The sequence below is a fragment of the Culex quinquefasciatus genome, chromosome 2 (genome assembly GCF_015732765.1).
Source record: "Culex quinquefasciatus strain JHB chromosome 2, VPISU_Cqui_1.0_pri_paternal, whole genome shotgun sequence".
Taxonomy (NCBI): domain Eukaryota; kingdom Metazoa; phylum Arthropoda; class Insecta; order Diptera; family Culicidae; genus Culex; species Culex quinquefasciatus.
In genome coordinates this window covers 56,842,350-56,856,200 of record NC_051862.1, presented here as the reverse complement: position 1 = coordinate 56,856,200, position 13,851 = coordinate 56,842,350, and the positions used below count along the sequence as shown (strand labels likewise).

General features: G+C 35.3%; 1 protein-coding gene across 5 annotated transcripts in view; it reads right to left on the bottom strand.

The window, feature by feature from the left end:
* The window catches only part of LOC6052069 (solute carrier family 12 member 4), a 567,840-nt gene that overhangs the window by 62,918 nt on the left and 491,071 nt on the right, over positions 1–13,851 (bottom strand). For all 5 annotated transcript variants that reach the window (XM_038253584.1, XM_038253585.1, XM_038253587.1 and 2 more), the window contains 4 exons: positions 13,512–13,641; positions 4,651–4,775; positions 4,428–4,510; positions 3,836–3,971 (listed from right to left, as the gene is read on the bottom strand). In XM_038253584.1, the coding sequence (XP_038109512.1) occupies positions 3,836–3,971; positions 4,428–4,510; positions 4,651–4,775; positions 13,512–13,641 (474 nt within the window). The remainder of the gene's footprint in view (positions 1–3,835; positions 3,972–4,427; positions 4,511–4,650; positions 4,776–13,511; positions 13,642–13,851) is intronic.

Below are 13,851 nucleotides of genomic sequence, written 5' to 3'. Positions count from 1 at the left end.
TGATTTCTTTCACAAGGAAAAGGCTACCTGTCGTCTGGACTTATGCTGTTGGCGGTGAAGCGCTGGAGCGGGTCTATGTTGTGAAGGATCTTGGTGTCCTGCTGGATGCCAAACTAACTTACAACAACCATTACTGCAACATCATCACGAAGGCAATTAGGAATCTAGGATTTTTAATCAGAACTGCAAAGGAGTTCCGTGACCTGTCCTGTTTACGTGTGCTGTTCTATGCTCTTGTTCGTTCGCATCTGGAATTTGCGGTTATTGTTTGGAGTCCTTACGATCGAATCTGGAGAACAAGGTTTGAGCGTGTCCAGAAGAAGTTTGCCAAGTTCGCCTTGCGCTTCCATCCTCTACCGGACAACAACATTCCCCTCTCCTACGAGAACCGCCGTAGAATCCTGGGTTTGGCTAGCTTGGATCAACGTAGGACATTTTTGCGTGCCTCATTTATTGGAAAACTTCTTTTAGGTACTGTTGACGCCCCCAACATCCTGGAAAGAGTGAATATCAACGTTATGCCAAGGCCACTCAGGACACGAGAGTTCCTTCGTCTTGATCTCCAGCGTACTCTCTACGGGCAGAACGAACCGATACGGGCTATGTGTGATGTCTTCAATTGTGTCTACGACGTGTTTGACTTCGGAATGTCTGTAAATAGTTTTTTAAGCAAACTTAGATCGCTCTTGTTTACATCTTGACTGTGATAGCTGCTGTGATATTTTAATTCTAAGTTTATCAATTGTAACTGGTCATTGTAATGTAATAATTGTTGTTCTTGAGGGTGGTTTTATGCCTCTGGCTTTTCCCCACCCAAGTTCATGAAGACAAAAGTGTCAGATGAACATAAAGAAATAAACATAAACATAAAGAAATAAACATAAACACACATACACACAGACATTTGTTCAGTTTCCGATTCTGAGTCGATATGTATACATGAAGGTGTGTCTACGACGTTTTGATTCAAAGTTCATTTTTAGAGCAGGATTATAGCCTTACCTCAGTGAGGAAGGCAAAATGACCATTCTGGGTCAATGTAGATTCAAAAAGTACATTAAATTTCTCATTTCTCATAAAATGACATGTTCCAAAATTTTTTACGGGCGAGTAACGGCAAATGGCTGAGTTTTTAAAACTTTTCAAGTGTTTTTTCGATGAAAAATACATTTTTCGGTATTCTGAGTACGCCATTAAATCGGGCGTCTAATTTTACACCAAATTTCTATCTCTTCACCGTTTCAGGCTGCACATAATTGTAAAACACCTCTTTTTTCGCATGTTCAAAAATGGAAGGGGTCGTACCGCCCCTCCGTCACGAGGCATAAAAAACTGATCTCGGATTCGTGATCAGGAACAAAAGTTACCCCTTAGGACAAAGTTTCACGCAAATCGAAGAGGGGTCGGGGCAACTTTTCCCGATTTCGTGTGAGTTGGTAGAGAATTACCCATTTATGACACGTGCTTTTCTGATTTTTGTTCACATTATTTACTGTATCTTTTAACTGGTGTAACTAAATTAGTTCAATCTTGGGGCGTTTGTTTAGCGATAGTTTACGAACCGATTGGTTCAAAAAGTTTGACTCCATAATCCATTGTTCTGTAAATATTTACCATCAAACTCGATTTATCGAAAAGTACTAAATGGTCGTTGTCACAAAATCGTGAACATGCGTTCATGAAAATGCGAACCAAGTGTTCAAATCCCATGGTACGTTTTTGAAAAACGTACCAGAGCAGTTTTCTCAGATTTCGGTCATTCGATTTTGTTTGTATTTTTTAATCCGACTGAATCTTTTTTGGTGCCTTCGGTATGCCCAAAGAAGCCATTTTGCATCATTAGTTTGTCCATATAATTTTCCATACAAATTTGGCAGCTGTCCATACAAAAATGATGCATGAAAATTCAAAAATCTGTATCTTTTGAAGGAATTTTTTGATCGATTTGGTGTCTTCGGCAAAGTTGTAGGTATGGATATAGACTACACTGAAAGAAAAAGATACACGGTAAAAATTTTTTTGGTGATTTTTTATTTAATTTTTTGTCACTAAAACATGATTTGCAAAAAAACTTTATTTTTAATTTTTTGATATGATTTAGAGGACATTAAATGCCAATTTTTCAGAAATTTCCAGGTTGTGCAAAAAATCTTTGACCGAGTTATGAATTTTTGAATCAATACTGATTTTTTTTTTAAATCAAAATATAGGTCGCAAAAATTTTTCAACTTCATTTTTCGATGTAAAATTAAATTTGCAATCTTTTTGAACTATAGTTAAATTTTGATAAAGTGCATCGTTTTCAAGTTAAGGTCATTTTTAGGTAACTTTTTTAAAAATGGTCGCAGTTTTTATTTTTTTTTAAATTAGTGAACATTTTTGCCCACCTTTGAAATTTTTTTTTGAAAAGCTGAGAAAATTCTCTATATTTTGCTTTTTAGAACTTTGTTGATACGACCCTTATTTGCTGAGATATTGCAATGCAAGTGTTTAAAAACAGGAAAATTGATGTTTTCCAAGTCTCACTCAAACAACCCACCGCTTTTAGCGTCGATATCTCTGCAACTAATGGTCCGATTTAAAATATTTAGGTATAAAACATTCGTGAAATTTTCCGATCTCTTCGAAAAAAATATTTTCAAAATTTTCAAACCAAGACTAACATTTTAAAAGGGCGTAATATTGAATATTTGGCCCATTTAAAATGTTAGTCTTGATTCAAAAATTTTGAAAATATTTTTTTCGAAAAGATCGGAAAATTACGAATGTTTCATACATTAACATTGTAAATTGGACCATTAGTTGCTGAGATATCGACGTTAGAAAATGGTGGGTTGTTTTGGTTAGAATTGGAAAACATCAATTTTCATGTTTTTAAACATTTGCATTGCAATATCTCAGCAACTAAAGGTCGTATCAACAAAGTTCATAGAAGCAAAATATAGAGAATTTTCTCAGCTTTTCAAAAACATTTTTTTTCAAAAGTTGGCAAAAATGTGCACTAATTTAAAAAAATAAAAAAGTGCGACTTTTTTAAAAAAAGTTACCAAAAACTGGCCTTAACTTGAAAACGGTGCACTTTATCAAAATTTCACAGAAGTACTTTTTGATTGCAAATTTAATTTTACATCATAAAATGAAGTTGAAAAATTTTTGCGACCAATATTTCGATTTTAAAAATAAAAATCAGTATTAATTCAAAAATTCATAACTCAGTCAAAGATTTTTTGCACAACCTGGAAATTTCTGAAAAGTTGGCATTTGATGTCTTCTAAAACATATCAAAAAATGAAAAAAATTAAAAATTGTGTTTTTTTTTTGCAAATCAAGTTTTAGTGACAAAAAATTAAATAAAAAATCACCAAAATTGTTTTTACCGTGTATCATTTTTTCAGTTTAGTCTATATCCATACCTACAACTTTGCCGAAGACACCACATCAATCAAAAAATTCAAAAGATAGAGATTTTTGAATTTTCATAAATCATTTTTGTATGGACAGCTGCCAAATTTGTATGGAAAATTATATGGACAAACTAATGATGCAAAATGGCTTCTTTGGGCATACCGAAGGCACCACAAAAGCTTCAGTCGGATTAAAAAATACAAATATTAAAATTCTAAAAAAAAGACCGATTTCGTAGAGAACTGCTCACCATGCAAATTGAACACTTTGTTCGTGGTTCCCATTTCTATGAGCGCATGTTCACGATTTTGTGAGCTCTTTTTTCTCCGTGCAAACAACATACGAATTGTTGATGTAAGATAATGTCATTCCTGATCATGCCATCACATCCCTTCGTAATTTGTCTTCACCATCCCACAATAAAACTCACCTGTCACCGATGGGAAGAAGATACCGATCAATATCGTAAACGCGGTGGTACAATCGGCAAACACTTGGTTGTACGAGGGCCTGTCCAGGGGTTCGATATCATCCGGATCCATTCCGTACGAGATGAATTGTCCTTCCTACGTACGTTCCAGGGAATTTCAGCGTGGTTGCACACGTGCAAATGACAAACGTGGAGAAAAGAGAGCAAAAAAAATCCGAATCAGCAGTTTTGGAAATGTAATTAGTGCCCACACGCGCCATCGAGTGGGAGGTTTGTGTGATGGACATCTGTCAATTTGCCCCGATGTGCCCACCAGAAGCAGTATGACACGTGTGTGTGTGAGTGTGCGAGAATCGGTTTGACGGGTAGCTCCACCAGAGAAAGCACAATGAAGGCCTTCCGCAATTTTGTCATCCTCTCGTTCCATGGAACTCAAGTGGCCTCGCGAACATCGGCGGAGGAGGAGGCGTAAAAATTCAATTTGAGCCGAAAACTTTCCGACACACATGCCATATTGATGCTGTTAGCTTCCCAGGGGGTGTTAAGAGTTGGAAATATCGAGAGTTCAACAAAAAAGGAACCAACAACTCACTTGTAAAAACGATGGGAAAATGTTGTCGAAAAAGACTCCACTTCGAAGTCCCTTGATGCCTCGTATGAGCGAAACGTTGTGTTCTGGAAAAAAAAGAGCGAAAAAAATGGTGAAAACTCAGCGTGAAAAGCTGCTGCTGCCCATAGCTACGGGAATCAATTTAACTTTACGGCCACCAAACCCACGGCACCTGGCAGTGACGTGCCTGGGGGGTCGCTCTTACCTTTGAAGTACGGGTCACATTCTCCGCCATCTTCGCAGAAGATGTTGTACAGCGGTCCGCCGGCTTCCTTGGTGCAGTTGTCAACGGCAATGTCCTTCAGCAGACGCTTTCCCAGAACGCACATGCTGGAAAGAAGGCAGAAGGAGCGGAAGGGAATTTAAAGTTTACGTTGCATGAATATTTAAAGAATGGCATCAAAGGAAGTGGTACTTTAGGCACCATGCGTCTCCATCAAGATCTAGATGTCAAAACTTACTGTGTAAAAATTCATTCGGTTAGAAAAATTCTGGAGTTTTTTGAAAGGACCAATAAACCAAATTTTCAGTTTTTGTTTTTAATACCCCTGACTTAAGGCGGTTTCAAAAACACCCAAAAAGCAAAAACTGGAAATTTGGTTTATTGGACCTTTTCAAAAAAACTCCAGAATTTATCAAAATCTGGGAACGATGTGTAGAGGGAAATAATGTTGAATGTAAAAATTTAATGCTCTACAACTTAGTAGAATATTCCAAAGCAGTGACAGGCTCGGGTACACAGAAAAAAAAGGTTGAATTTTGGAAGGTTGAATATTACTTCTTTTTGTGTAATTTTATCTAAATCAGCGATTCTCAACGGGGGTACCGGGCCTACTTGATTTACATGGCAGGGGGTACCGGCCTAGAAGAAGGTTGAGAATCGCTGATCTAAATAATGTGTAAAAACACGGATGAACCTATTGAGCACACAGATAAACCATTCTTAATCTGTTTTCAAGGTATCAAAAATTACATTTTCAACTGCTAAAAAAAGGAATTTGAAGACATTTGGTATAAGACCAAAGAAGCCATTTTGTGTAATTTTCCATACAAAAATGGTTGGAATATTAAACATTTGTGAAATTTTTTGATCCTTCGATTTTTTTTAAATTTGGAATCAACTTTAACATTTCAAAATGACATATTATCTAATATTTGATCTTTTTGTAATGTAAGTCTTGATTTTAATTCAAAATATGAAGAAATATATCAGAAAATTTTACAACTGTTTAATTTTTTTATATTAAAAAAGGATCATAGGACCTGAGATATTGGTACAAGAAAATAAAAGACTGTTTGGATGAGACTTAAAAAACTTAAATTTTCTTGTTTTTTTATTCGCTGTATTTCACAACTAGCGGCCCAATCTTCAATACATCTTTGAAAATTCACTCAACAATCATTGACACGATTTTGAGATATCAAAAAACTGTTTTTTAAGTTAAAATTCAACTTTAAGTTTATCACTTTATCTTGAAAACAGTGCACATTAAAAAAATCTTTAGTTTTTGATTGCAAATATAAATAAATAAAATATGTTTTTTGAGAAATTGAATTGTGGAAAAGTTTTTTTTTCCGTGCACCATTTATTTCTAGTAGTCCTCATCAACACCTACAAAAAATATAAATAAAATCCATTTCCGGTGTTGGTGAAGAACAGATCGTGTGCAAAACAAAGCTGGAAATGCTTTCGATATTTTTAAATGAATAAATATTATGGTAGTTTATGCAACAAGTTGCAAAAAGAAGATTTTATCAGCACGAGTCGTACATTTATCTAACAAGGTTTTCCGAGTTGGATAAATACAACGGGTGCTGAAAAAAAAATCTAATTTTGCAACGAGTTGATCACAGCATTTTTTGCAATTTCTAAAAACGCTTTTTGAATGGAACTCTATATCAAACATCCACGCGTTAAATAAATTCACCGTCCAAAACAAAACAAAAATATTGAAAATGTTACTTTTCGACACAACTGCTTGAAAGTTCAACTTTGAGCACTTTTTAGTGCTGAAAAGTAGAACTTTTCAGCACTGGTATTGAAAGGTATTGATTTTCCATTCTGTTATTTTTGGTAGAGAAAAGTAGGCCGTTTTGGCGCTCTAGAACACGGAAAAAATCAATTCTCGAAATCTTGAATTAAATTCACGAATGCGAGAACCACGAAGGAATATATTCACGTTTATGGTGCAAATGCACCATACTCATGAATAAATTCCTTCGTGGTTCTCACATTCGTGAACTTAATTCACGATTACGTGAATCGATTTTTTCTGTGAATGACAGGTAAACTAAATAGTTTTGCGCTGAAATTGCAAAATAGTAGTTTATGCAACATGTTGCAAAAAGAGGATTTTTTCAGCACGAGTCGTACATTTATCCAACGAGGTTCACCGAGTTGGATAAATACGAAGAGTGCTGAAAAAATCAAGTTTTGCAACGAGTTCCATACAACATTTTTTGCAATTTCGAAAACACCCATTGAGTGAAATTTTAAGTCTAATTTTCTTATATTTTGTCAATAAATCGTTTAAATCAAAAAAATGTTGAAAAGTGTTACTTTTCGAAACAAGTGCTGAAAAGTAGAACTTTTCAGCATTTATTTTGAAACGTGTAGCTATTCGATTTTGCTATTTTTGGTACAGAAAAGTAGGCTATTTCGTCGTTCAAGAATGACAGGAAAAGTAAGTAGTTTCACGACGGAATTGCAAACAAAATGTTTTAATCTTATTTAAAGTAACTTTTTGTATTTCAGTCTTCGTCATGCACACGAATTGGTCAAAGCAATGATGAGATATCGTGGCACTCGTTTTTTTTCCAAATAGAGAACTTTAAATGAATAAAACTTTGACATCATTTATATGTAAAATCGAATTTGTAATCGAAAAGTAATTTACATTTTTTTGATTGAGTGTACCGTTTTCGAAATATAGTCATTCATGGTCAAATTTTGTCCGATAAATTCCGTTTTTTTTACTTTTTTAAAATAGTGTCCATGATTGTCCATTCCAGAAAAGTAAATTAAAAATTCACATTTTTTTCGTGTATCTATTTTTTCCTGAATAGTCTTCATCAATACCTACAACTTTACCCAAAAAAACAACAAATCAATCGAAAAATTCTTTGAAAAGGTACAGATTTTCGAATATTTACGTACCATTTCTGTATGAACATCTGCCAAAATTGTATGGAGATTTGTATGGGTGAACCAATGACACAATTAGGCTTCTTTAGTGATAGAGAAGGCTCCCACAAAGTTTGAACCAAATCAAAAAATATAAGTAAAATCCATTTTCGGGTTTGGTGGAGATATGGTCAACTTATTTTGAGTTGTCAAAATATTTTTATTAAAACAAAATTTAAAAGAGTTTTTTATTTTGTACAAGTTGAAATTAAAGCTTATCAGAAAATAATTAGTTTACATAGTGTTTACAAAGTAGGATCAAATTAGAATCAACCCTAAGTACTTCAAAAGATATTAAACTGTTAGTTAACCTAAACCAAACTTTCTGACTTAAATATCTTTTTGAACATTCTGAGGTTATAATTTTGAAAATCTGTAAAATCTGTAAAATAACTACAATTTCAAAAATAAATTATTTAAAAATATAGCTTGAAAGGACAGACCCTTGAAATTCACAAGGCTTTTGAAATTTTTAAAAGTTTTTGTTCCTTAGCCATTTCATTTCAGTTTCATGTAGTAGGAGAACAGCAATCATCAAGCACCTAATGCTGGCATATCAGAAGCATGACGCTCGAATACAGCTTCCAAAAGGACTTTTTTAACTAAAAATAATAAAAAAATAGCATGCGGGCAAGTAAGTTTCTTGAATAAGTTTTGTAAAACAATTTTCTTAAATAATGAGAAACAGCTAATTTTCATAAAAGTGTTCCTTTGAATAAAAAAACAAAAATAAACATTACAAAGTGTATTTTTTTAATTTATATTTATTCAAATTTCTTTTCCATGTACATTCATTCAGTTAAAATATTATTGAGTGTCCAATCACAAACGATGACTTTTCACCTCAATTTTAAATACTAGCAACTTTCATTTATTCATGAAATATTGTAGCTTTCGCTATTCAGTGATTTCAAATGTAGGAGGTCCTACGTGTACAAAAGGGAAAAGGGATACCTTAAAACTAACTTATAAACTATATAAAGAGCGAATCAATGCAGCTGAAGACTGCAATGATTTTTGTCGAAATGCATCAATTATCTTATTGGACATAACATCCAAAGTGTCAACTTCGGCTAATCGATGAAGTTCACTGGTGCTGAACCAGGGAGGAAGTTTCAGAATCATTTTCAGAATTTTGTTCTGAATCCTCTGAAGTTTTTTCTTCCTGGTTAAGCAACAGCTTGTCCAGATCGGCACAGCATAAAGCATGGCAGGTCTGAAAATTTGTTTATAAATTAACAGTTTATTCTTGAGACAAAGTCTAGAATTCCTGTTTATAAGTGGATACAAACATTTAATATATTTGTTACATTTAACCTGGATACTTTCAATGTGATCCTTGTAAGTAAGGTTTTGTCAAAACCAAGTCCAAGATATTTCACTTGATCCTCCCACTTTAAATTTACCTCATTCATCTTTATAATGTGATGACTTTTGGTTTAAGAAAATCAGCCCTTGGTTTGTGAGGGAAAATAATAAGTTGAGTTTTGCAGCATTTGGAGTAATTTTCCATTCTTTCAAATAAGAATTGAAAATATCCAAGCTTTTGTAATCTTCTTGTGATGACACGAAGGCTTCTGCCTTTGGCGGAGATGCTTGTGTCATCAGCAAAAAGTGATTTCTGACATCCTGGGGGCAAATCAGGCAAGTCAGAAGTAAAAATATTGTATAAAATTGGACCCAAAATGCTTCCTTGAGGGACGCCAGCACGTACAGGTAGTTGATCAGATTTGCTATTCTGATAACATACCTGCAGAGCACGATCCGTCAAATAATTTTGAATAATTTTCACGATATAAATCGGAAAATTAAACCTTTTCAATTTCGCAATCAAACCTTTATGCCAAACACTGTCAAATGCTTTTTCTATGTCTAGAAGAGCAGCGCCAGTAGAATAGCCCTCAGATTTGTTGCTTCGAATTAAATTTGAAACTCTCAACAACTGATGAGTAGTTGAATGCCCAAGGCGAAATCCAAACTGCTCATCAGCGAAAATTGAATTTTCATTAATGTGCGTCATCATTCTATTAAGAATTATTCTTTCGAATAATTTACTAATAGATGAAAGCAAACTAATGGGCCGATAGCTTGAGGCTTCAGCAGGATTTTTATCCGGTTTCAAAATCGGAATTACTTTGGCATTTTTCCAACTACTGGGAAAATATGCCAAATCAAAACATTTGTTGAAAATTTTGACCAAGCTACTTAAAGTTGCTTCTGGTAATTTTTAATTAAAATGTAAAAATGCCATCCTCACCAGGGGCTTTCATATTTTTAAATTTTTTGATAATAGATTTTATTTCATTCAGATCCGTATTAAAAACTTCATCTGATGAAAATTCTTGTTCAACAATATTCTGAAATTCTATTGAAATTTGATTTTCAATAGGACTCAAAACATTCAAGTTGAAATTATGAGCACTCTCAAACTGCTGAGCAAGTTTTGAGCTTTTTCCCCATTAGTTAATAGAATATTATCACCATCTTTTAAAGAAGGGATGGGTTTTGAGGTTTCTTAAGAACCTTTGAAAGTTTCCAAAAGGTTTGGAATAAGGTTTAATTTGTTCGACATCTCTTGCGAACTTTTCATTTCGCAGGAGAGTTAATCTGTGGTCAATAACCTTTTGCAAATCTTTTGAATTCGCTTCAGTGCAGGATCACGAGAACGTTGATACTGTCTTCGGCGAACATTTTCAGACGAATCAGAAGCTGAAGATCGTCATCAATAATGGGAGAATCAAATTTGACTTGGACTTTAGGAATAGCAATATTCCTAGCATCCAAAATTGCATTAGTTAAAGATTCCAAGGCTGAATCAATATCAGCTTTGGTTTCTAAAATAAAATCGTGATTCAAATTATTCTCAATATGATGCTGATACCTGTCCCAATTAGCTTTGTGGTAATTAAACACAGAACTATTGGGTCTGGTAACTGCTTCATGAGAAAGTGAAAAAGTTACTGGAAGATGATCAGAATCAAAATCAGCATGAGTCACTAAAGGACCACAATACTGACTTTGATTTGTCAACACCAAATCAATAGTTGATGGATTTCTAACAGAAGAAAAGCAAGTTGGCCCATTCGGGTATAAAACCGAATAAAGACCAGAAGTGCAATCTCTGAATAGAATTTTACCATTGGAATTTACTTTTGAATTATTCCAAGATTGGTGTTTGGCATTAAAATCACCGATGATCAAAAATCGAGATCTATGCCGAGTAAGTTTATTCAAATCCCCTTTGAAATAATTTTTATTTTCCCCAGTGCATTGGAATGGCAAATATGCAGCTGCAATCATAATTTTCCCAAAAGAAGTTTCAAGTTCAATGCCCAAACTTTCAATAACTTTTAACTTAAAGTCACGTAACGTGCTATAAGTCATACTACGGTGGATAACTATTGCAACTCCACCGCCATTTCGATTCATTCGGTTATTGGTTATAACTTTATAATCTGGATCACTTTTCAAATAAGTGCCAGTTTTTAAAAATGTTTCGGTTATAACAGCGACATGCACGTTATGAACTCGTAAAAAGTTGAAAAATTCATTTTCTTTCGCTTTTAAAGAGCGAGCATTAAAATTCATAATATTGATGGAATTACTTAGATCCATGATTAAACTTCAGGGTAAGAACAACATCATTCGCAAATTTTAATCCAATCTGGATTGCTTCCATCATGGATGTAGCATTACTCATTGTTTGAATCAAACCAAACAGTGAGTTTTGCAAAAAGTCATTTTTCAAACGTAACATCGCCGAGATCAGAAGATCCCAAAGCGTTGCCAGCAGAAAAATTTTCAAATGAGATTTGAGGTACCTGCCCAATTTCAGAAAGATTGGTAGAGGATTTAAAATTCGTGGATGAACCCAAACCCGAAACGACGTTAGCATAAGAAATGCCATTGTTGTTACCTAACTTTTCCACGGTAGGGGTATTTCTAGAATTGTTCGAGTGAGACAGCACGAACGTTTGATTTAAAGATGCAGGTACAACCTGACTTTGAGAAAATTTCGGTTTGGATTTCGGCTGATGCTTAGCACGAGAATCCAAAACCTTTTTTCTGATGGGGCAATCCCAGAAATTTGATTTGTGATTTCCACCACAATTTGCACATTTAAATTGGGTGATTTCTTTCACGGGACAATTGTCCTTGTCGTGAGAAGAATCCCCGCAAACCATGCATTTTGGAACCATGGCGCAATGATCAGTACCGTGACCGAATGCCTGGCAACGCCGGCACTGGGTCAGATACTGGCCATTACCGCCATGTTTCTTAAAATGCTCCCACTTTACCCGTACATGGAACAAAAACTGTACTTTGTCCAAAATTTTCAAATTGTTGATTTCATTTCTGTTGAAATGAATCAGATAAAATTGTGAAGTCAAACCAAAGCGAGAAATATTCCCGTTTGATTTTTTCTTCATTGGTATTACTTGGGATGGGGCAAAGCCAAGCAACACCTTAAGTTCGTTTTTGATCTCATCCACCGACAAGTCGTTGGAGAGACCTTTCAAGACCGCCTTGAATGGACGAGCATTCTTGGTCTCATACGTGTAGAAATTGTGTTTGTGGTTTTTCAAATAACCAACAAAAGTTTGGTGATCTTGTAAAGATTCCGTCAACAAGCGACATTCTCCTCTTCGACCAAGCTGGAACGAAACTTTCAAATTGCAAGTTTCCTTGCAATTCTTCAGTTGCGTTCGAAAGCTGGCCAAATCGGAGACGGAAGTCACTACAATTGGCGGAGCCTTTACTCGTTTCTCGACGGCAGAAGGCTCAGTACGAGGAGAAGGTTCCTTGTCATCAGTTTCGGATAAAACGCCGAAACTGTTTGTCAATGGAATTGGAGGATTGACCTCACATTCAGAATCAGAATCAGACCTCAGAAGAGGCTGTTTTCTTTTTCTGTTTCCGTTAGCCGGTTTAGCGTTCAAACGCTTCACCGACGTAACGACCAAATCTTCAGAAGATTTGCGTTTACCTTTGTTTTGACGCATTTTGCAAGCAAAGTTCTTTTAAAAAGATGGCTTCGTTTGTAAAATACAACAAAATTTCAGGTGGTGTTAGTCTTGAAAAGACTGTTTAGAATTTTGGAAAATAACTCAGGTAGTCTTTAAAAAGACTGTGAATTTTGTTTTGAAATAACTCTGAGCTTAGGTAGTAAAAAATACCGCAGCTCTAGTGTCCGTTCACCACGAAGGTTCGCAAGACACTGATTACAAAGTGTATTATTGTATTGTATACATTACAAAGTGTATTATTATGATTTTAATTATGATTAAAATCGTGCTGGAGAGAAGGGTGTCAGCGGATATTTAAATATAAAATCGTCACCGTCGTGCTAACTTGTCGTACGTGCATTTTGGGCCAAATTGAGTTAAGAACGCCATTTTGTGCATCTCACAATGCCACATCTTTTGACCTTTACAGATCCCCAAAATTTGATTTCAATCCTAAGATATTCAATGAAAACCAAATAATCTTAGAAATTTTTTGTCACTTTTCATATAAAAGTAGTTTCAATCTTGTCGTGCTATCTTGTCACTCCCAGAAAATTGATGTAAGTGCGACAAAAGGCCAAAGGGATTTCAGGTCAGGATGCGTTTGACGCACGTACAAGCTAGACTACCGCAAACATTTGTAATTATAACTCGGGACTCCAGCAACCAACTTCAACCAAACTTCGGGTCAATGCACAGAATGGTGAGCCAAACAAAACGTGTTTGTTATTGTTTACATTGCGTGCTCTCGTTTTTGTTTATTCAAGGTCAAACATTAAAACGCGTTTTTCTCGGAACGTCAAAATGGCGGGTGCGACAAGATAGCACGACGACGTCGAAATAAAGGTACCCTCTCTTTCGAGGTGTAATACTTACAACAGCTTATCGTTGCCGTCGATGTTGTTGAAGATACCGGCGTAGACCGCGATGATGGAGAAGATGACACAGGCCAGCGCCACGGTTGCGAACTTGTTGACGAATTTGACACCCAGATAGACGATCAGACCTAGAGAGTAAAAAAAAAACGGTTTGCATTAGTATGTGTGCTTTATCACGTGTACGTGTGCCAAATTGGTGTGTATGTGTGAGTTTGTGTGTGCGGGAATTATCATTTGTTAAATTTTGCTGCGGTTGGCAAATTTTCCGTTGTCGTTGTCTGTTTGGGAAAAGTCGGGAAAATTTTGCTGCCGGTTTTTGGGGCTGCCTAATCGGTCCC